At 37.5% G+C, this 25,371-nt stretch overlaps 1 protein-coding gene across 7 annotated transcripts in view; it reads right to left on the bottom strand.

Moving 5' to 3' along the window:
• The window catches only part of Vps13b (vacuolar protein sorting 13 homolog B), a 567,993-nt gene that overhangs the window by 506,731 nt on the left and 35,891 nt on the right, over positions 1-25,371 (bottom strand). For 6 of the 7 annotated variants that reach the window (XM_076911259.1, XM_076911261.1, XM_076911260.1 and 3 more), the window contains exons 4-7: positions 13,926-14,046; positions 8,996-9,163; positions 7,394-7,575; positions 1,136-1,310 (exon numbers count right to left, since the gene is read on the bottom strand). In XM_076911259.1, the coding sequence (XP_076767374.1) occupies positions 1,136-1,310; positions 7,394-7,575; positions 8,996-9,163; positions 13,926-14,046 (646 nt within the window). Of the gene's footprint in view, positions 1-1,135; positions 1,311-7,393; positions 7,576-8,995; positions 9,164-12,101; positions 12,284-13,925; positions 14,047-25,371 lie in introns of those variants that run through there. The other variant, XM_076911257.1, reaches the window with a different exon arrangement.

The following is a 25,371-nucleotide window of genomic DNA, read 5'->3' as shown; positions in this document are numbered from 1 at the left end:
TGCAGATCCCGTCTCAGCCTTCCAAGGACTGGAATTACAAGTTCACTTATGTGGGTTCCGAGGATCCAACCTCGCATCCTTAGGCTTACAGAGCATATTCCTTTACCACTAAACCAACTCCTTAGCCTTGAGAACACCAGTTATTAAAGAAAAACTTGTAGATTATATTTTATCAAAACTTAAAACTTATGTTCATGAACTATCTATTAAAATTGAGAAGGTTGGGCCGGGCAGTGGTGGTGCACGCCTTTAATCCCAGCACTTGGGAGGCTGAGGCAGGTAGATTTCTGAGTTCAAGGCCAGCCTGGTCTACAGAGTGAGTTCCAGGACAGCCAGGGCTACACAGAGAAACCCTGTCTCAAAAAACAAAAAACAATAAAAAAAAAAAATTGAGAAGGTTGGGCTCACAAGATGACCCAGTAGGTAAAGCATTTCCCCACAAGACTGGCCATCTCAGTTCTGTCCCTGGAAAGCACAAATAAGTGAAAGAAGAGTCTGGACTCCACAAAATTCTCCTCTACCCTCCATATATGCACACATGCACACATACACACACACACACACACACACACACACACACACACGCACACATGCACGCACGCACGCACGCATGCACGCACGCATGCACGCACGCACGCACGCACACACACACCATGTACACACATACATATCATGAACACACACACCATTTACATACAACATGTACACACATATATGCACACACATACACAATAACATTTTAATAATGTTTAATGAATAAGCAAATCACAGGCTGACAAAAAAAACTCATATGATTTAAAGCCAAAATAAAAATGCAAATTTGTACTAAAATATAAAAAGCTCTAAAACGGGCAATATTTAACAAATCTTTTACAAGGATGGATAAGTTACTAAAGGCCAGTACCTATGAAAACACTCGAAATATCTAGTCATCAAAATTATACAAATGAAAACCATGAGACAACACAATCATCAGAATGGTGACAAATGAAAACATGCTGGCTTCAGCAAATGCTGTCAGAATGGACAGTGACTGGAACTGTCACTTATTGTTGATAGAACTCAGTCTGCTATACTTTTAAAGTTTTAAGTCGTGAAAATCAACAGTTCTAAGTTAAGTTTCTGTTATACTTACCTGTAAGGTTTCCTAATGTATCTTTACTGAGACAGGGAGGCTCTTCTGTTTCATTATCTTTAAAGTTGCCTATTTCTCCATAATAGAGAGCAATCCCGAGCTGCATTATACGGATAAACATAGGTAGCTGCTGATCTGTGATAGAAAGCTTCAGACTCTCAACCAAGGTATGAATCTGTAATGTAAAAAAGAAAAGCCACACCAGGAAGATGCCTAAAGATATCTTTAAAGTAAGTAGATCAATACCAAGTTCCACAAGGAGATGTTATGTAAAAACGAACAATGTTTCAAGCATCTCCAATAAAACAAAAATAATATTTATACTAAAATTTTAGGAATTTAAAAATATTTACTCTGATGAATATGCTTTAGAAGTAAGTCAGATTAAGACAAATACTGTGGAAACAGAACTAATAATCAAGATATATTCATGAGATTTCTAAATTATTCTAGAAAATAAATTATATAACTAGGCAACTGAAAATATGTCTATTTCCTTCCTTCACCCTTTTTTTAAAAAAAAATGGTCAAATCTAATAATAAATTTCATGATGTCATTTTAGTAAAATTTTAATCATTCAATTTTATTAATCATAGGCATCCTAAAACCATATGTTAAAACTGGCTAAAAGAGTCACATTATAAATATATGAGTATGGAAATAATTACAGTGTTATTATCAAGTACATAAAATCAAGTAACTTTATGTTCAAGGAATTTTCCAGATAATTTTTATAGAAATTAAAACATGACACAAGAATTATAAAAAAATAAAGATATTACCAAATAGGACATAATAAAGTTCTCCTTAATAAGAAAGAGACAACTATGGAATGCCAACATTGCTAAACTGTAACAGTTTCCTGCTGTCACATAAATATGGAGAAAAAATAATTAAGCCACATCTCTTGAAAAGTTTATTGTGAATAACTAAAATCAAGTCTAAAATCAAATATATTGAGTTGTAAATAACTGGCATTGGCGTATCTATGAAACATGAAAAAGAAATCAACATTGGAAATCAAAGCACCAAAATAACAGTACTCTCCAGGGAGAACGATCTATGTTGGGGGGGACAGAAAACTTTCAAATACAATCACGGGTTCCTTAAAAGCTACCTAAGAACCCAACAGTGACTAAGCTGTGAATTGCTAAGAAAATGAGGGGGAAGGGAGAATACATAAAACTGCTGCTAAATTTATATGAGAGAAGAACTAGGTAGGCTGGCTGGCTGGAGAGCTTGCTGGTTGGTTGAACTGGTTCTTGCTATATGCAACCATACTGGCCTTAAATGTATAATCCTCCCACATCAGTAACCAGAAAGCCAGGATAACAGGTACGAATGCACCACAACACTGGCCTAACCTTTTCTTGAGTTTCGTCTGTCACATTATTTTAGACTATCTTTGGTTCCCTGCTTCTTATAGGCCCCATGGCTAATGCCACATCATGGTGGCCACCCACAGCCTTACACCTTATTACAATCTTGAAGCAAGTGCACTGTGACAGCAGCATCAGTAAAAACCATTATTTGCAAAACAAGCAATAAGAAAGGAAACTCTATCATTAACATGTCAAGAGTCACTTAAAAATCATTTGTAAAGATTTCCTCATCAGCAAAATAGACAAAGAACTTGAACGGATACATCAACAATCAAATGCCCTGTGATTTCCTTCATAATTCTAATAAAAAATGCCAGTTAAACTATCATTCCTTGCCATTGAAAATATTTTTAAAGATTTACAGCTAATAAGACTGTAATAGGATATTTCCCTTAATATAATAATAATAATAATAATAATATAATTATATATAATAATATAATAATAATTATAATATATTTATTATTATTATTATTATTATTATTATTATTATTATTATTATTATTATTATCCTGGTATATATCCTGGTTAAACCTCTCTCTTCAATATAAAGTCATAAGCCTTAAAAGATTTAAATACATTAATGAGACATTTACAACTATAAAATTATAGAAACCTTTTCTAAGAACTTAATCATACATGACTAAAAATTTATATAGAACCTTCCTTCTTCAAAAAAAAAAAAAAAATACAGACGAGATCAGGCACATTCAGGTGGAAGAATCAACGGGGGTGACCTTAGCTGTGACTCACTACACTGGGGATATAGAACCTGAAGAGGCTACCGCCTGTAGACTGGCAGAAACCCAGTAAAGCAATAGAGACACCAACCCACCCACAAAACTTTCAACACCAAATTTATCCTGTTTAAAAATAATGCAGGCACAGGGGTCAAGACATGCAGAGACTGAGGAAATGGCCAACCAATAACTAGTCCAACTTGAGACCCATCCCATAGGCAAGCACCAATCCCTAACACTATTAATGATATTCTGTTATGCTTGAACACAGGAGCAGGTTGTCCTTTGAGAGGCTCCACCCAGCAGCTGACTCAGACAGATACAGACATGGGGATTCTTACAGAATAGGAGGGTCCCGAAGGGGATAGAAACTCCACAGGAAGACCAAAAGTCAACTAACCTGGACCCTTGAGGATCTCAAAGTCTGAACCACCAACCAAAGAACATACATGGGCTGGACCTAGGCCTCCACCCACCTATGTAGCAGATGTTCAGCTTGACCTTCATGTGGGTCCTGAACAACTAGAACAGCGGCTATCCTCAAAGTTGTTGCATGTACACGGGCTACCTTGTCTGGCCTCAGTAGGAGAGAAAACACCTAGCCTCCCAGAGTGCCAGGGTAGGTGGGACACTCACGGGGACTCCTACCCACTCAGAGGAGAAGGGGTGGGGGATGTGGGAAGGATTGTGGGAGAGGGTGAGTGGTAGGGAGGCAGTGAGTGGGATGTAAAGTGAATAAGTTAAAAAAAATTAAATTTAAAAAAATACAGAGTAAACCCCAAAAATAAAGAAAATAAAATAAATTATGTTCTCATCTATTTGTTATGACACAATCTAAAAAACATGTTTCAGGTAAATTATAGAAAATTGTAACAGCCTACACAAATTAAAAATAGACTGAAAAGCTACTTAAGCCTATGGGAAAAAAGGTCTACAAATTACAACATAAAAATAAATAATAATTAAGAGAAAACTAAATTAAGTGATTAGAAAAATGAGCCACAACCATTTAATAAAGGCTTTCAGAACAAGAACAATGGGCCTACCTCAAAATGGCAACTTTTCTACCATAATAATTCTAATAAACACTCAAAAACTGATTTCAATTGAGTATAAGTTGACAGAATCTAACATGTGGTGATTGGCAGAGACAAAAAACACTATAAGCAAACTTTTCAAAATAAAATATCAGCTAATCAATTTTTAAAACACACAAGTTAATTACATGCCAATAATAACCTTCCTTTACTTCTAGTTAATTTATTTTTTTTGTTTTTCTCTACTTAAGCCACATCCTACAATAGACAATTAAATTTGCACTACTGAGCAAGATGACCGTATATAGTAAAGGTTCTACATACTCATTACTTGAGTTCAAAACATATTTTGAAGCCAGGCATGATGATACAAGCCTATAATACAAACTATTATGGAGGATAAAATAGAAGAATCACAAGTTCAAGGTTATTCTAGAATATATATCAAGATATCAAGATTCTATTCCATAAAGTGTGTGTATGTGTGTATGTGTGTGTGTGTGTGTGTGTGTGTAGATGTGTTTTAATAGCCACTCCAAAGCTTTGAAACATAGGTTTATTTCCTGAGAGAGAGATACCAAAAGTATTAACACTTTCCTTTTTATGTGTGTGTACATAAGCACACATATATAAAATTCACACATACGGAGTATATTATTATATATAAATTCAATACATAATATATATTCACATACAGAAAGAAAAAATAACAAATTTGGTTAAACCAATATAGATTGTACACTGTGGGAAATAAAAGTGAAATACAGATGACCGATTCCTATCAAGAAAAACAAAATTATATATATATATATATATATATATATATATATATATATATATATATGCAACATTATTGTACTTTACTGGCAAGGCCCTATTGCAGAAGACAACTACACACCTCACTGAACATGGAGAAGTCAAGCTGGTGCCTACACACAGCCTTTACCCCTAAGTTCTAGCATTTTTCAAAGAGTAGGGTACTCTGGATGCTACCAAAGGAGAAATATAAACACCAACCCAGCTAGAATCCCTTTGACCTAACAATGGCTATCTGCCTGGAGGATATGCTAAGTGCAATGGTGGCACAAAGCTTATGGGAGTAACCAACCAATATCTGATTTTACCTAAGGCCTACTCCCCAAGAAGGAGCTCATACACAACATTGCTAAAGTGATCAACAGCCCAAAATTAGATAGCCCAGGGACCTAAGGGAAAAGCAAATACTACTACTCTACTAAAAGAACACAGCAACAAAATGACTCTTAATGTCACTCTGCTCTACTTATAGATAAGTGGCTTGCTCAGCCATCAACAGAGAAGATTCCTCCTGAAGCAGTTGGAACAAATACAGAGAACCACAGCCAGACATTGTACAGAATGGGAGCCCTGAAAACACTCAACCCTAAACATGATGTTTCCATCAAATCCCTCTCCTCAGGGCTTCCTGCAGAAGAGGTGATGGAAAGAGTGTAAGAGCTGGAAAGAATAAACACCACCAATGAAACAAGGCCCTCCGAATCAGCAGGACTGATGCACAACATAAGAACTCAGAGAGATTGGGACAGCACTCACAAGGAATGTGCGGGTCCTTTAGGTGTATATCATGGCTTCCAATTAGTGTTTCTATAGGATCTGCATCTGCATCTGTTTCTTGTGCCTTTTCTTGAGCTGTTTTTCTTCTGTTTTGTCCTAATCCAAGATGTTATTTTTGTTTTATCTTATTTCATTTCATTTTATCTTATTATTCTCTCTTAGAAACTTGTTTTCTAATAACAGACAGAAAAGGCCTGGAAGAGGGTGGATCTAGATGGGAGGAGAATTAAGGGGAAACTAGGAGTAGAGAGAGGGAAGACCATAAGCAGAATATATAAAATGAGAAAAAATTACTTTCAATAAAAGGGAAAATAATACCAATTCCCATATAATGATGAAAAAAAGATTTATGGTTGTGTTCTCAGAAATATATTTCATAATATTCTACCAGCAAAGTGTAGCATCCAGTTTGAAGCTGAAACAGCCCTGAATCAGGAATCAGGTATCCTGAACTCTTGTTCAGTGCCACCACTAACTTATTATACGATGTCAACCTGATTACTTATCTAGGCCCTGGTTTCCACATCCAGAAAATTATAATGTTCCGTAAGGTCTTCTCAAGCTGAAAATTTGAAGGTTCTTAGAAATCAGTTTTCAAAGATTCAAAAAGATAGGTTTTTATATTTTTTACAAGTGTGGTTTACTAAACTGTAGTGTAAAACAAGAAAAATCTAATTTTTATATAGGCATATTCATAAAAAGTGATAATGTTCAGAAAACTAGTAAGTAACAAAACAAGATTTATGCTTACATACAAACAATCTATATAGTATTACATACATTGAAAAGACTTTAGAAAACAACAAATATTTACATGATTCAAAAGACATATCCTGGAAAACTCCAGTATGCTAAAATTTTATTTAGATATTGAAACTATGGGTCGAAAGCTAATATTTGCCCTGGCATGGTAACTCATGGTGGGTCAGCACACAGAAAGCTAGGATAGGAAAATTGCCGCTAACTTGGGGCCAGTCTCAGATACACAGTGAATTGCTTGGGCTACAGAGTTAGACCCAGTTTCAACAGCAGCAGTAAAAATTTTGAGCCAACAGACTAAAGTATTGGGTTATGTTATCATAACACACCTTATAAAACAGCTTAAGAAAATGACTAGTCGCAATATCATGTCAAGCAAATTATAAGGACTAAAATACAAACTGCTTCTACACTGAAGTTCCTGAGCAGTACTGGATCTCGGGTGGGGCCTTATGCTACTTTTTTATCTGATGTCCTCAGTACTTAAATAAAGACTAATAATAGATAGCAAGACTAAAAATGAAATTTATAGTTGCAGAAAAGGTTGCCTCCAAAATATCTCTACCAGAACACATTATAAAAAAAATTAAAAACCTAAAAACCAATACTTTTGTAAAAACAAATAGCACATACATTTATGAAGTTGACTTTTCCCTCTGAGTATTTTCATTATAATTACTGTGCACAAAAAACCAATAAACAAAATAAAGGTATGTCAGCAAACTACTAGAAACAGAGATACTCACTTTAATAACAGATGGCATCTTGGAATTTAGGTTATCATATGTAAAATGCAGGCGAGTTCTGAAAGAACATTTGTACAATAAAGGATCCTGGTAAAATTCAATTTTACCACTAGCATTTCGTTTATCAAGACAAACTGTACAGTCAGAAAAATTGATAACCTTCCTCAGTACCAGATCAGTTGCTTAAAAAGAAAACAAAAAGAGAAAACCACTGTGAGCCAAGGGGAAATTAGAATGCATTTCTGAATGTATCAAACATATAAGATGTTATTATTTATTAAAGCCTCTCCTACAAATGAAAGCAGAGCAGTGTCTGCCTACATAGAAGGCACAAGCATAATCACAGTAAATGGCAGTTAAAAAAATTGTGTTAGCACTATATAACTCTTTCAAGATAAGCACAAGAATGAGGTGATTCATAGCTAAGAACTTCAAGATAATCAATTTCCAAATGTTCTTACAAAGGTACATGAAGCAGTACACTCAGTTTCTTTCATTAAGAAGCATTGAAATCTCAAAGCAAATATATTTTTAGTGCTACAACTCATTTCACTATAAGACATTGTGCATAATATATAGCTTGATCATGCTAACCCTTTCTGTCCTGGGAATACTTTTATTCCTGCCCATCCTGTTAAAGCTTTTCTTTAACAACATCAACATGTTGGCAGCCAAGTACATAGCTTGAAACTAAAACTGGATCTCCCCCTCAGAGTTATTAAATTAACAGGCTGGCAAACCAAGGACGGGTAAGATTTTGCACAGAGCCTTACCAACCTAAAACAGAAGTGCATCACTTTGGATAATGCATATTCCATGACAAGTAAGGAAGGCATTCTTGCCAGAATGACCTAAGACAGGGTCAGTCTTGTTCATGAAATAAAAAGGGGGAGAGGCAGAGAGCCTTTGGTGCTGCTTGGCAAGAATCTGACATGGGCCAAGGAAAAGGAAATGGGCTGCTTGTCAGGAATATGACATTGGCCAAGGACAAGGAAGTAGGCTTCAGACATGAAAATGACCTTGGGCTAGGACAGGGAAGTAGGCTCAGATTCTTTGGTCATCCTGATAAGTCCTTAGAAACAGTGATCACGGGAGTGTTAACATAATTGGGTTTAATGCCTTGCTTTTTCTTTGACTATTTGTGTCTATTGTATTGTTTGTTCCTTGATTATTTGCTTCTATCATATTGCTAGACCCTCAACCTAGAACTGACCTTAATACATGCATGTAATAAAAATGGTATAAATGCATGAAGGAGGATGGGGGATGGGATGGAGGTTCTACATAGGGGAAATGTGGAAAGGGGATGACATCTGTATTGTAAATAAATAAAATATCCAATAAAAAAACCATTGTGCATAACAGTTGAAACAACCAGATAGGTAAAAGGGGAAAAAAATTAAATTGTTTCATGGTTTCTTAAATGCTATTAACCTCCTATAGTTATGTATGAATTTTTGTATACATGCACTTTCCCACATCAGATGCATAATGATTATATTACTGCTACCAAAAAGGTCCCAAAAAAGATTAAGAAATAAACGGTATTTTATTGTTTATGAAAAAGTATACACTAATACTATTTTCTTGATATTTACTCACCAGAAATATCCATGAATGCACGATCCCATAATTCACCCACAGTATAGCATTCAGCAGAAGTGATGTTGACAGAAAGAACAATGTCATCTTCAACATATTTTAGTATGAGATTATTTATAACAATGTTTACATTATTTACAACTCGTCTAATCAGACTCTGCACATATCCTACAAAATAGAGAGCTCAATTAGCTACATGTCTACCAATAAGTACTCTTGAAATGCTACTAAACAATGTGTATGAAAAATGAATATTATTTTAGAATATTCTTTAAAGAAGTAAAGTTTAAATAAATTAGACAATAAATTAGACTAGCAGATAGCAAAACATACACTTTCATTAAAAGATGCTATAAGGAAACGTGAACCAATATACTAAACCAGAGATCATATTTAATAACCTTAACACCAGATCCCACACAATGATCACTGTTTTCTATAGCATACTTTGTCTGGATTCTGCCTGTTTCATGTACAGTTGGTATGGTGATACATACCTATATTCCCAGTTACTCTAGAGTTGGGCCAGGAGGAAGAAAAGTTCCACACTAGCCAGGGCTTCATAACAAGAACTGAGTAATTAACTGAAGTGTACCAATGTCACTACATGCATCCAAACAAGAAAAGCATCTTTCTGAAATAACTCCCATCTCTGTAGTCCTCCTTTGTGATAAAAAAATATCTAAGTCACATCTCAGAACAGAAAGCTAGGAGAAATGCAGCCAACTGATGGATCTGACTGCCATCGCTAACACAGAACCCTGACACATACTGGAGGAGAAACATGAGTGCAGTAGGAAAACAGAGACTGAAAGAAAACAATAAGGAACACAGGGCTGCTAGAACAGGGTGGCAGGCTGATCTCCGTGAGTTCAAAACTAATCTGTTCTACAATAACAAGTTCCAGGCCAATCAGTGCTGTATGGTGAAAGAAAAAAGAAAACAACTACAGGACTCTCAGAGATGCTGCAGTGAGTTAAGTGCCTGCCATTCAATATAGGAACCTGAGTCCCATGGCAAAGGAGCCAGGTACTGTGGAACACATCTGTAACCCAGAGATGAGGAAACAAAAAGAGGTGGATCCCTACACCTCCACAGGCAGCCAGTTTGGATGCACACCAGTTTCAGTGACAGACCCTGTCTCAAAAGATAAAGAGAATAACAATGCTGCCTATGTTAACCTCTGGCCACTATGCATAAACATGTATGTACTGTGTCCATGCATACACATACCTATACTGCACAGAATAGAGAGAAAGAAAATAAAGAACCCAGATAGGGATACCAAGATGACTCAGAAAGTAAAAGAACTTGCTTCAGAAGCCTAACGACCTCAACTTGACCCTGTGACCTACATGGTGGGGAAAAAAAAGTCAATTCCTCCAAGTTGTCCTCCATACATGACTTATGACACAAGTATAACATATATGCGCACACAAAACAAGCAAACAAATACAGAAATAAATGTAATAAAAAATGTTTATTTTAAGTTTACACAAAGTGACAAAACAAAAATAAGATGAAGAAATAATAACCTTGATTATTTAGAAAATATAGAAAATAGCAGTTGTTCACATAAAATTTCAAAAGAATATTTGTAATAATAAAAATAAACAGCAATGCACCAAAACTTTGTTGGAACAAAAAATCATCACACAATAATTTTGTCACCTATGCTGAAAACCTTAAAATTACTCATACACTTTAATTCTATAAATTAGTTAAGATTTCTTTAAAGAAATAAAGACATGTATGCAAGGATTTATCTACCTATATGTCAAATATTTTACAAAACTGAAAATGAAAACATACTAAAGAAAAACAGATTAAACTATAGAAAAACTACACAAATGGCTACACTAATTTTTAAAAATGTAAAATATACTAATGTCCTAGAATCATGCTATTAGTAGACCAAGAAAAATTCCCAGATAACAAAAGAAAGTGTGTGTGTGTGTGTGTGTGTGTGTGTGTGTGTGTGTGTGTGTGTACAGTAAAATGCAGTTCCAATTGTAGGTAAGAAAATGTTAAGTACTCTACCCATCTTCCCTATCGAGTATAGCCATAAAAGTACATAGAGGGAACAGATACTTTAGCACTCTGAAATTGGTAAGCAAGGGTTGGATAAGAATAAAAGCAGAGTTTAGAAAAGATAAAAACAAAGTAAATGTAAACTGAAACATATCAATAATTACATTTTTCTAATCATTTGCATGGTGGTCAGAGAGCACAGTATGCACGACAGTATAGGCTATACAAAATTTGTCAAGACTCAAGTTTACTGGCACACAGCCATATCCATTATTTTATTAATCATTTATGACTTGTTTCACAATATTATCAGAAGACTGGCAAAAACATACAGCTACCATGCTTTAAGTGACCCTTCACAGAATATGGTTGCTTACTATTATGTTACTGAAGATCAAAGATGATTAAATTATAGTTTCTGGCCCAATGAGTACATAGTTTTGAGCTTAACCAAACCTTAAATACTTGCATTAAAGTGTGTGAGTGAGTGTGTGTGTGTGTGTGTGTGTGTGTGTGTGTGTGTGTTATGTGTTGCAATACATCTGTACTACATCTACTTAACAAAATACAAATTTATCTCTGAGCTTTCTAGGATACAATTTAAAAGAGAAAATATTTCATAAAGAAATGTATGTCAATTAATAGACTGACTGTAAACAAAGCAATACCCTTCCAATTAGTTAGAATCAATCTCTTCTGACCTTCATCCAGTCAGATATATGACATCAATCACAGCACAAGCACATGCATACACACAAGTTTCCTAAGAAACTTTTACTACATCTTGAGGTTTTTCTATCCTGAGGTATTTATTTTAAAAAAAAAAAATGCTGTTACCCACTGAATTGCCTTAACAATGTACTAACTGGTCAAGACACACAATCTGAAAGACTGTTCTAGACACAGCTCCTGCTTTTTTCCTGTTAGAAAACTATTTATCCAACAAAACAGTAAAACAAATGCCTGACCACTGGCAACACCAATACTTTTCTTGAGACTCATTTCTCTAGAAGCTGGTAAGATAATTCCATTGTTCAGAGCAGTAGCTATTCTTCCAGTAGAGCCCAGTTCACACCTTGTAACTCCAGTCCTTGGGCCCTCTTCTGGCCTCTGCAGGCAGCAGGAACACAAGCAGTGCACAAACACATGTAGGCAAAGCACCCATACACATAAAAAATTTAAATGTTAACATTTTTAATCATTTTAGGATGCATACAAATGTTCCAACTTCAAAACTATAACCGAAGAGACATAACTCTGCCCTAGGAAAGCTAGAAATAGGAGTTTGACTCTATCATGAAAGAAATCAAAGCAGAATAATAGGTCATCCTTTAAACAAATGATCACTGTTTATCCAATCTGATTCTCAATTTTTCCTTTTTCCCTCTTTAAAAATTAACTGATCTGCTTCTCAGTATTTGGGCAACAGATCCAGTTGCTTAACAACGTCCTAACTTTGCGGGCAGGTTAAAAAGCACATGCTAACCTCAAGCCCCCCAGAGAGAACACAGCTCTCTTTTATGGCACTAAAAATAGAACAAGTGTCATAATTCTAGTGGTGTAAATCCTAATGCTGGTTCTGAAGAGTTGTTAAATGTCTAGAATACCAGTTCACAGCAAGTCAGCCTTAGAAAGGTTCTATCTGAAGTTAATAAGTAACATTTTGAGATCTTTCTTAATAAAAACAAAGCACTGAACAAATCTCAGTTACCCTAAAACTGACAGAAGGGAAGGAAGATTAAAAAAAAAAAAAAAAAAAAGGACACGAGAGACTGGAGCAAAAGACAAGTTTTATATACCATGAGTGATGCTGGGGGTTTTAAGGAGACATATGGTCAAATTTGAGGAAATTAGGAAGCTACATACTTAATAAATTAGAATAAACTACAGTTTAATTTTTTCCAAAGGAGTAATTAGTATGAAGTTAGAGAAACTTCTGGAAATATATTAAGAAAATTTGGAAACATTTAGAAATATCTTGTGGCACTTTCTTCAGCTCAAAGGAACTAAAAGCCAGATAGATTGCCACCTTTGCTAGACAGTTATATAAGCCATCAGCACTAAGTTGCCCAGAGCACCTGCTAAGGATGCTAATCTGGAGGGCAACAGTAACTCTGAACACATGAGTACTCTGAGAGTGGCAGGCTGCAAACAGTGTGCCAACGTCTAACCTCTGACATTACCTGGATCAAACTAGCAGAGAACCTACAAACCTAGGCACAACACAGACCCCAATCTCCACTACAACGAACAAAAACAGTAATCAATAAAAATTTTAAAAACTAAAAGAAAAGTGACTAACAGTTAACTGACAAGGCAGCAATGCATTCGACCACAATGGTAGCATGAAATAACCTTTTTCTTCATGAAATATTTGCCAAGGAAGTGTTTGTTTGCAGTTCACCACCATCTTGGGTAAGTTAAGATAGCAGGAGGTAAAAAAAGGTGGTAGCTAAGGTTTCTTTCAGCTACAGCTACAATAGCCTCTAACTTATCCTGGTGACTTTTAGAGCATCCAGTTAACTCAGTGACCCAGTGTCTTCTCTCAGCTCTCAGCACAAAGCAGAGCAGGGAAACTGAGTCTTGGCTGAGAGAGGCTAAGCATAATTTGCTGCAAAGAATGGACCAAGATCTGACTGGAAGCCATCTGTGAGGGCTCTGGACCTGACATGTTCTGAAGTACATGTGCATATGGCCAAACATTTTATAACAGCAAATAAGACACTATCTTACAGCTTCTTTCTTTAGCTGGTACCAAAACAAATTACCTGACAATAGCAAAAGAATTCTTATTTATGGCTTTACAAAACTACATGACTATTAATAGAAATTTTTCAATAATTTCCACAAGCATTACCGCATGATCAGTAATAACAGCAATGTCAACATTAGAAGTTACCTGGTGGTAAATCAGGGTCTGTAGGAGCAGCCTGCTGAATTCTTCGAGGTTTTATGGATGACTTTGTGTTCTCAGCAGTGCTCCGGTTGGTAGAATTAGAACCACAGCTTTCATGGTCATCCTATTTTTATTTTAAAGGAAAAAGAAACACTGATCACATTCAAGGACTAGGACATTTTGGTCAGCATATGAATTTATGATTACTAAAAGTGAGACTTAATAATAATTTAGCTCGGTCTATGTAACCAATTTGCAAATTTTGCATTTGTAAACAGCACTTAACAATAACTAATTTGAGGTCTGAGGCTCAGCAGTTAACAGTACTTCATACACAACATGAGGACTGTGATCCCAGCCCACACCTAACAGGCTAAACATGGTGCTGCACACACCTGTAACCCCAGCGCAGAGCAAAGAAGAGACAGAAGGATCCATCAATGATGCTTCCTCACAGCCAACCTAGCCAAAAACCACAAGCTCCAGATTCAGCAAGAAACCATCAAAGGAATAAAATGGAGTGAGGCAGAGAACATGCAATTACCCTCCAACGTATACACCAAGCTCACACACTATCTTACAGCTTCTTTCTTTAGCTGGTACCAAAACAAATTATCTGACAATAGCCAAAGAATTCTTATTCATGGCTTTACAAAACTACATGACTATTAATAGAAAATTTTTAATAATTTCCATAACCAAACACAAAATAAATGGAATTAATGTCTAGCTCTTTGGCTTATATGTTAAAATTCTAATTATTTAGAATCAAGTAGTCATCTCATTTATCTTTAATTATTATTAATGTCACACTTCTTACAATTTTTGCATCCGACTTAACAATGCTTACTAAATTGTTATTGGTATTGATATAAAGTTTATACTGGTTTGATATAGATATTGTTAAAACTTAAGTTGCATATTTTTATTTAGTTCCCTATTTACAAAATGCAAATGAGTATTAATTTTATGTCCCACATCAACACTTATATAATTGTCATGTGCCTTAATTAATGGACTAACTTCCTAAGATAAATTAGTTATAATGCCTATCTTGAAGGATTTCAAAATCTATCAGAAACATATATAACTAGTTCCATGCAGTATTTTTGTCTTTATTTTTTAAGTAACAGAAAGAAGAGTCATTCCATTTGAGAAAACATGGTAAGTTGGACCTTAAAATTCACTACACACATGCATACATACTAATTAAATGTAAAAAGAAACAGGTATAAGAAAAAGAAAATAGATAAATAAGGCGAGTATCATCAACTCATTATTTTCTTTTTAAAACTAAAAGGACATACTTGCAACCTACAGTGTGCAAATGTGCCATGAGAAAAGTACCCACACAAAGGTTAAATGACAATGCTCTGCCCGTCACTTCACTACTCAATAATTACTATTACATTTATAATAATAATGAGGACAAAGTTACTTTTTATTTCACACACACAAAAAGAATCAAAACAAAAAAACTGCTAAATTTGCTAAACTAACTGTACTAGAAGCAAATAAAAAGTATAAAAAGACATTTCAAAAAAAATTCAAGGGCTGGAAAAATGACTCAGCAATTAACAGGGCTGTTAGGCTCACACACATCCTGCCACCCCTACCCCCCCACACACACCCACCTCCCACCCTCCCCACCCCCCCCACCCCCCACCCCACCCCCACATAAACTGGAAAACCCTCTCCATCCTTACCCCTACTTAGCATGCACAAAGAAAATATTCAGGGCTAACATTCCTCATGTCCACGTTTCCGGCAACCCTCCCAAGAGTGCCCCCAGGGGCTCAGGTTTTGCCATGTATGGTCACAATCCCAGCTCCTAGCTGGCATGTCATCACTCTGCACCTAAACTCTATAAAACCCTGTGTGACTTCACTGACCTCCACCTGTGAGATGGGTGAACCCACCAGAGAGCTGCCTTTATCTACTTTCAATCTGGTCTAATCTGGCCTATATCTGCATCCCCAAGGGAGAGAAAATGCCTATGGCTGCTGCTTTTGCAGAGGACCTGGGTTTGATTCCCAGCACCCACATGTCTGCTCCCAACTGTCTGTAATTCCAGGTGCAGGGAATCCAACACCCTCTTTTGACCTCTAGGGCACCAGGCAAGAATGTAGCACACAATATACATGCAGGAAAAACATCCATACACATAAAATTAAAATAAGTAAATCTCAAAAATATATATTAAACAAAATTTCAGGGCTGGACATATGGCTCCATGGGTCAAAACACTTGCCACACAAGTTTGAAGACAAGTGTTTGCATTCCCAGCACCTACCAAAAAGCCAGACATGGCAGTCCACCTAGTCCCAGTACTCAGGAAGCAGAGAGAATCACCAGGGCAAAGTGGCTGTTGAGACTGGCAGAGTCAGCAAGCCTCAGGTCTAGCAAAAGACCATACCTCAGTAAATAAACACTAGAGCAGCAAAGGAACACACTTGGCATTAACATCTGGACTACACACACACACACACACACACACACACAGCACCCACTCACAAATGAACCACACATGCAATACAAATGTGCATAGCACACACATACATTCAATAAAACTAGAGAAAATCCTTACTCAATAACACAAGAGAAATATTCCCCAATAAAAGGTGAGACTTTTACAACACTGGATAACCTCAGATACTAGTGACACACTAGGAAAAATATCACCTGAAACTTCACATACACAAAAGCCAAAATATTGGACATCATTAAAAAGGCAATCTGCAAAAGCTTTTTTTCATTTTAAGATAATGCATAATAATTCTACAGTGTTTCATTCTTCAAAACAACTTCATAATTCAATTTTTTACAATGGCATCTTCTGTTAGCTGGGATTATGCTTCAGACCTCAAATACTTGAAGACTACTACTATGACTATAGCTAACTATAATTACCCTCAGTTCAAAAAATGAACTCAAAATGTCCAGTTAGATACTTCTGCACAGTATTAACATTAAGAGCACATTATTAATTTTTGAAACATGTGTTTGCCTCAAAAACCCAGAAGTAAAACACGTTCATTAAGGAGATGTGAAAAAAATCTTACATGAACTGCCAAAACTAGCATAATTATGAAAATATTTAACACTGAAACCATCTGAAATCACAACCTGCATCAGATTACAGTGATGTCATAATAAACATTCCAGCCAAAAGTCACTCAATGCTACCGCAGTCCAATAAATCTGGTGTACAAGAGACGGCAAACATTTTAAAGCAAGAGAAAGAAGTTACTTCATAATGTTATTAGAAGCAAAAGGGAATATGGCAGACTAAATATGAGTTTCCACTGAGTTTAAAACGTGTGTGTGTGTGTGTGCACGCACGCACACACACACACACACACACACACACACACACACACACAGACCGTTAATAAAGCTTCTCTAGAGAACTACATGTTATTACTGGAAAGACATAAGCAAACTTAATACACTTACAATAAACTTGAAATTTTAGTATGTATACAAATGGGCATTAATCATGGTACTCAAAGAAGTATATGCTATGAAACAAGCATTACCAAATACTACTGAAATATTTTGGGGGGTTAAATGTTATCTCAAATATTTCTGACAAGTATTTTTGAGAACATGGTTTCCTTTATTTGAAGTTGGAGGTTTTCAATGAATAAAAATTTGTAATATTCCAAAGAGATTCCTACTTTCTTTGGAATATTCACACTTTGGAAAGTGTGAATACTACTTTCTTTACTGTAGTTAAACTGTGATTGTATACATATTATAATTAGGTAAAATCATTCTGGTAATTTGAATTTGTTTTGGCTTCAATTGTATTTTTAAACGTCTCAATTACAAGTAGGCTTCTAGTCAAACCCTTCCCAATCTAATTAAATAAAAATAAAGCAAAATATAAAACTATGAAATAAATGGAAAATATACTAAAACTAGAATTGATTCCATCATTATTTTTAAATTCATCTTGTGGTTTTCCACCAGTAGGAATCTCTTTGGAATATTACAAATTTTTATTCATTGAAAACCTCCAACTTCAAATAAAGGAAACCATGTTCTCAAAAATACTTGTCAGAAATATTTGAGATAACATTTAACCCCCCAAAACATTACATTTCTATCTCTCTTATTTTGGGTTTCATTTTTTCCAAAATGTCTGGAAAGCATATTTTACTCCAAAAGAATGTTCTCTCTTGAGGATCACTTATTTCTGAAAATACTGCCCTTTGCTCTTCATTAGACAAGCAAGAATGTATTTCTTCCCAACAGAGAGAAAAGAAGCAAGTACTGAATGCAAATAGATCATTACTCTCATCTGACAGATCACAGCTCTAGGCAGCAGACTGTACCCTTGGCCTTTACAGGTCTAGTCACTTAAAGCTTGAAACCATCAATTAGATAATTCACAAAGCTGAGATAAGATTGAAGACAAAACCTAAAATAGTTAACTGGATCGCTGTAAAAAACAGCAAAAAATTAAAAGATGAGAAAAAGTTGAAAAGAAAACCTGAATAGTGGAATGAAAGAAGTGATGTGGACTATGCCTTCTGGCACCAGACTCAATGATCAGAAAAGGAGGGGGCTCACTCAGCTGCTCTAATCCTAAGACACTGAAAAGATCTTGGAAATAAACTAATACAAGACTCAAACATTCATCTCTCAGGTAACAAGTATTGTGGTAATTCTCAGATCATAAGGAATCTCAGTGGGCACTACTACCCTTCATAAAGCCATAGAACGGACCCAAACTCCAGTATATGCTTGGGAGGACAAAATAGAATCAGGAAAAAAAATTTACTGAGCCTCATGAAAATTGGAAACCTTAGAGTTGAGAGAGAGCTCTTAAGTTAAGAGCACTTACAGCTCTTTCAGAGAACAAGAGTTCAGTTCCCAGCACCCACATCAGGCAGCTCACAGCAGCCTGTAACTCCAGCCCTGAGTGATTGGACACTGCCTTCCAGCCTCCAGAGTCACACATACATATGCACACACACACACACACACACACACACACACACCATACAAATAAAAATAATTTTTAAAGTGGAAATCTTTGGCTTACCCCTACATACTAAGAGCTGTATCAAACTTAATTCATGGTTAGAAGCTTAAGCCCAAAATTCATGCAGTGATATTTAAGCATAAAGCAATTAGATTTAGATGAGGTCATGATGATGAGACCCTAGTGTTATAGTTAATCCCCAGTTCTTCCTGCCAGCCCCATGCTCCCAGACCACCTTGCTCTGGGATGGTACCAGCTACAGTGGGGTGGGCCTGGCCACATAAATCATTAATCAGGGAAGTGCCCCCCAGAGAAACTCCCACAGGCCCATCTATTGTAGGCATTCCTCAATGCCTTTCCCAGATGATGCTGAGTTGATAAAAGCAGCACAACTGCTTGTTGTACAAAATTACCTGAATTCAGATCTCCAGCACCCATATAGAAAGCTGGGCAGCGGTACCCATTTACAGACCCAGTGCTGGGGGTAAAGACAGGCAGATCTCTGGCTGGACAGAATAGCCAAAATTGACAAGCTCCAGGTTCAGCAGAAGACTGTCTCTCATAAAATAAAGAGGAGAGCATGCCAGGAAAAGACACAACTTCACTTCTGACCTCAAAAACACAAGTACAAGTGAGTGCACTTATATACATATACACATGCTTACACAAACACACACAAGGGATTATTAAACATTAACAACCATTTCTAAAACAAAATGTTTAAACTCTGAAACAAATTCAATTCCCTTTCCCATTACTCTTATGCCACTCCTGACCCCAAAGGAACCATCTGTTTTTAATGCCTAAGTTCAACCAATGACTCTCCTACATTCTCGGGATCCAAAAGACATTGCTATGAACATAGTGGAGCATATGTCCTTGTTATATGTTGGAGCATCTTCTGGGTATATGCCCAGGAGTGGTACAGCTGGGTCCTCAGGTAGTGCTATGTCCAGTTTTCTGAGGAACCGCCAGACTGATTTCCAGAGTGGCTGTACCAGCTTGCATTCCCACCAACAGTGGAGGAGTGTTCCTCTTTCTCCACATCCTCACCAGCATCTACCATCACTTGAATTTTTTATCTTAGCCATTCTGACTGGTGTGAGGTGGTATCTCAGGGTTGTTTTGATTTGCATTTCCCTGATGACTAAGGATGTTGAGCTTAAGGTGCTTCTCAGCCATTCGCATTTCCTCAGTTAAGAATTCTTTGTTTAGCTCTGTACCCCATTTTTAAATAGGGTTATTTGGTTGTCTGGAGTCTAATTTCTTGAGTTCTTTGTATATATTAGATATTAGCCCTCTATCAGATGTAGGATTGGTAATGATCTTTTCCTAATCTGTTGGTTGCTGTTTTGTCTTATTGACAGTGTCCTTTGCCTTACAGAAGCTTTGCAATTTGATGAGGTCCCATTGGTCAATTCTTGATTTTAGAGCATAAGCCATTGGTGTTCTGTTCAGAAACTTTTCCCCTGTGCCTAAGTATTCGAGGGTCTTCCCCAGCTTCTCTTCTATTAGTTCCAGTGTATCTGGTTTTATGTGAAGGCCCTTTATCCATTTGGACTTGAGCTTTGTACAAGGTGATAAGAATGGATTGATTTGCATTCTTCTGCATGCTGACCTCCAGTTAATTCAGCACCATTTGTTGAAAATGTTGTCCTTTTTCCACTGGATGGTTTTAGCTCCTTTGTCAAAGATCAAGTGACCATAGGTGTGTGGGTTCATTTCTGGATCTTCAATTTTATTCCATTGATCTTCCGTCCCATGTGCAGTCACCAAAGTCAGACGCTGATATGGATATCAGGAAGTGCATGCTGACAGGAGCCTGGTGTAGCTATCTCCTCAGAGGTCTGCCAGAGTCTGACATATCCAGAGGCGGATGCTCGAAGTTACCCATTGATCTGATCAAGGGGTTCCCAATGGAGAAGTTAGAGAGAAGACTGAAGGAGCTGAAAGGGTTGGTGGCCCCAAGAGGAGAGCAACAGTGCTAGCCAACCAGAGCTCCCCAGGGTCTAAACCACCAGCCTGGGAGCACAAAGGGAGGCACCCATGACTTCAGCTGTATACTTAAGGGAGGATGGCCTTGTCAGGCATGGGTGGGAAAGGAGATTCCTGGTCTCATCAAGGCTGAACACTGATCGGGAAGGAATTCAAGGGTGGGGAGGGGGGAGTGGGGAATAGGTGGGGGCACACTCTTGTGGAGGCAAGAGGGAGGGATGGGATAGGGGGTTCCTGGGTGGTGGAGGGAATGGGGTGAGGGGATAAAATCTGAAATGTATTTAATAAATAAATAAATAAGACATTTCAATATGATCTGACTTCAATATCCGTTATAACTTTGAAAATGATGCTGATGAGGCCCACTAATTTCAGGCTTGAAAAATAGATGTGAAGTGGATTCTGATTGTCAGGTGATGCAGACTTGTGATGTTTTGATGAAGCAAGACCAATGAGAAGGCATGTGATGTTTAGAAAGAGTATAAGTAGGACTCAACAGTGGTGGGCACTTGGATAGCTAGCCTACAAGTGCTTCACTGGTCTCCTGTCTTAGCTGATCTTCACTTTGTTGAAGGAGGCAGCACAGCAGAACACTTCTCTTGGCTTCCTGGCTGGTTCTGGTTGCTCCCGCTGGCTGTCATCACTTTGGCGATGGAGGCCTAGCTGCTTTGAATGGATTGTGCCGCCACTGCTGAATCATGTTTGGTGATGCTCTTTGAACTATACTGTTTGTATCCTGACAACAGAGATTGGAATGGCCCCAAGGAACTACTTCTAAACAGGTCCACATCCCTTTATCCTATATACCATCTTTTTTCCCTTACCTTTGGACTAGAAAGGGGGCTCAAACCTTTACTAAATTAGGCTTTAAAAAAATCTAAGCCTACACAGATGCTTGATCATGAATTGGATATGAAAAAATTTCTTCTTAAACTCCATACTATCTTGGGGGTGGGGTGAGTTTTCCTAAAAAATATAATTTTAAGTAAAATACAGAGACTGCTCCACCTGGGTATTCATCCCATGTGCAGTCACCAAAGGTAGACGCTGATGTGGATGCCAGGAAGTGCATGACAGGAACCTGATATAGCTGTCTCCTTAGAGGTCTGCCAGAGCCTGAACTATACAGAGGCGGATGCTCACGGCTAACCATTGAGCTGATCATGGGGTTCCTAATGGAGGAGTGAAACAGAAGACTAAAGGAGCTAAAAGGGTTTGCGGCTCCATGAGGAGAGCAACAATACCAACCAACCGGAGCTCCCAGGGTCTAAACTCCCAGCCTGGGAGCACATAGGGAAGAACCCATGGCCCCAGCTGTATATGTAGAGGAGGATGACTGTTAGGAGCCATGCTGCGTTTGCTGAAGTAGCTATACGCTCGCCATTAGAAGATGGCGCTGGCTTCCTGTTCCTGGTTCTTCTTGGCCTTGGTGTCTGCAGCTGTGCGAACGCATAGGCGCGAATTTTCCCCGCTGATAGTACTATCAGTGGATATGTAAATGAGACCCCAGTCTGTAAGCCAATGAGGACAGATCATGTCTCTTTGATAGTATATAAATCAGTACATTCTGGGTCTTGGGGTCCTTCCTTTGTTCTCCATCTTGCATCCTTCTAACTAAAAGAGCTGTAACAATAAAAGACGCTGTCAGAAGAATCTTGAGTGTGACGTGCTCCTTATCGGCGAGGTAGCGTGTCACATTTTGGTGCCGAAACCCAGGAGTGAAGCCAAACGCCCCCGAAGATCGTCTACCTTGAAGGACCCTGCTTAGCTCGCAGAAACAAGATTCAGAACTGACGGTACAGTAAGTCTAGACACTTTTCTGTAAGATATGGTTGATCCTATGCTTGGCCTTGCTTTCGCTATCCCTGTCTGAGCGGTGGTTGTTCTCGTGTTTTGCTTTTGCCTTAATTGGCATATTAAGGGACGGGAGTGTACATGTCCTCCTTTTCAAAGTGAACCGTAAATCACAGGTAGATAACTGTGCAGGTTCGCCCAGTTCTGTAGATAAAGAATTATGGGCAATCAACAGTTTAAGCCGGCTCTCGTGGCAGTGCAGGCACTGCTGCAGGAAAGCGGCTTGACTATTTCAGATGGGGTTCTTTTGAAGTTTTTTAAAGAGGTAGAAAAGGAGGAGGGAAGATTGAGAGCAGGCACGTTACCTATTTTTAGGATGATTCAGGCATGCATAGCGGATGAGAAATGCCAAGGTCAGGATAGCCTATCAGAGGCAGAAAAGGAAGGGAATGCTAGCAGAAAAAAAGGCAATGATAAACAGCCTTTAAGCCCTCCATGTCAGAAGAAGAAGGAGGGGGAGAAAAGAAAAAAGAAAAAAGATAATGGAGCTGAGAAAATAGCTCAGTCAGAGAAATATAAAAAAATATATCCAGCCTTGTCTGGGTTTAGAAAATTAACACTGAATGACTCCGCCTCAGAGGAGACGTCCTCTGAGGATGGAGAAAACAAGGACGATACTTCATCCCAGGATGGGTTGGATTTGGACGAACAAACAGAATTAGATGAGGTTATGAGAAAGAAAGATATCGTCCGGATCCTCCTTATGCACCTGGCAGTTTGCCATCGGCGCAGCTGCTTGTGCGGAAGACAAAACAGAAACAGGCTAAGAGACATGTTATTCAAATAGCCACCTCCCTGATTCCAGAAAAGGAGAGAAGAAGGATTAGAGCAGCCTTTCCGGTCTTTGAAGATCAGAATCAGCAGAGATACCATCGAAGTTTAGACTTGAAACAATTAAAGTCATTGGCAGAATCGGTGCAAACATATGGCATAAATGCCTCTTTTACCCAAGCCTTAATAGAGAGACTTGCAGAAAGTGCTATGACACCTGGGGATTGGTGTAGTACTATCAAGGCAATTGTCCCTACAGGCAAATATTTAGAATGGAAATCTCTTTATCATGATTTGTGTGCTACACAGGCCAGCGATAACATGGCACAAAATCACCCCCAATGGAGCTTTGATATGCTAACTGGCCAGGGGAGCTATTTGTGTTTTCCCACAGGAGCAAGAAAATCCAATCTGGGTACCAACAAGATTGACAAGAATAGTGAAGGATGGAGAAAAAGAAGATCCGGATCCAGAGGCTCTGGACGTCAAATGTTTCTGATATTAATTCTTTGGACTCCCATAAGGAGCAGCCTACCTCTGTGGGCAATAGCGAGAACATGGCCCGTTCCAATGCCTGTACATGCTAATTCAACTAAACTTCCTTTATTCTTATCTACAAGTTGTGCCATGGAAGCACCATGCATCAAAACGCCTAAGTTTGAAACAGAACCATATAATGCCACCTCAATAAAATTAAATACGGCATTATGTTTTACTTTCCAAAATGAGACTATTAGCTCTGGGAAAGGGCCATGTATTAAAATTACAAAAATGAAATTGGGATATTGGGAAGATCCACTTGTTGCTAATAAAATTCCCACAGGGATATTAATGAATGCCCTGTCACAAATAAGTACTGGAGCAACTAGTGGAAGTGGAACTTGTGGTAATAATACATCTTCTAATATCACTACCATTATGTTCACTAGCAATATAACTATACCATTATCTGATAATTCTCCTCTTAATGTGACCGCTAAAAGACAGATACCATGGTGCTATCCATTATTGGATTTTCCTCCGACATTTACAGCATGTCAACCACCAGAATTACGGAAATTTAAACTATCGGAGGGTTTCTATTTTAATCAAAAGTTAAAAAGATTTAAAGCAAATAACACTCACTCTGGCCCTGGGAGTGAGTGGCCATTTTTCGAATAGATAATTATAAATAATGATAATTATAAATGATAATTATTAATGGATAATTATAAATGATAATTATAAATGATGATAATTATAAAGGATAATCTCTAATTATAAATGAGGCATCTACTAGTATATCAGCTTTTGCTAATCTACAAGGAAGCTTCCATACATCTAATAATGTCAGTGGTACACGACTGGAGACCACGCATAGTAATAAAACAAAGATCAGTTTATCTAATTTGAAGATTAATCAACAATATTCTAATTATACGCTTGAGCCATCGCTAGTGTGTGTTCAAGCACCATATTTTTTCCTTATATGTGATGAAGAGTTGTTTGAAAACAGCTCAATAATTAATTGCCATAGTCCTAATATTACATGTTACTTAACAGAATGTTGAAATGGAAAAAACCGGACAGCAATTGTGGTGAATATTCCCACATTTGTACCAGTACCTGTTGAAGCTGACCCCAAAGATTTTCCTATCGTACAATCATTGAGACAAAAAAGAGATTTTCGCATTACAGCAGCTATAATCACTGCCATTACTGTTTCTGCTGCAGCTGCAGTGACTGCAGGTATTCCCATGGCCAATCAAGTGCAAGCAGCCTCAGTTATTAGTCAAATTACTGAAAAGGCATCCAATGCACTTGAGACAGTGAAGAGAACTGATGCTCATTTGGCCT

The sequence above is a fragment of the Arvicanthis niloticus genome, chromosome 13, assembly GCF_011762505.2.
Source record: "Arvicanthis niloticus isolate mArvNil1 chromosome 13, mArvNil1.pat.X, whole genome shotgun sequence".
Lineage (NCBI taxonomy): Eukaryota > Metazoa > Chordata > Mammalia > Rodentia > Muridae > Arvicanthis > Arvicanthis niloticus.
Note: the sequence above shows the minus strand (reverse complement) of the source record. Positions and strands in the feature narration are given on the sequence as shown.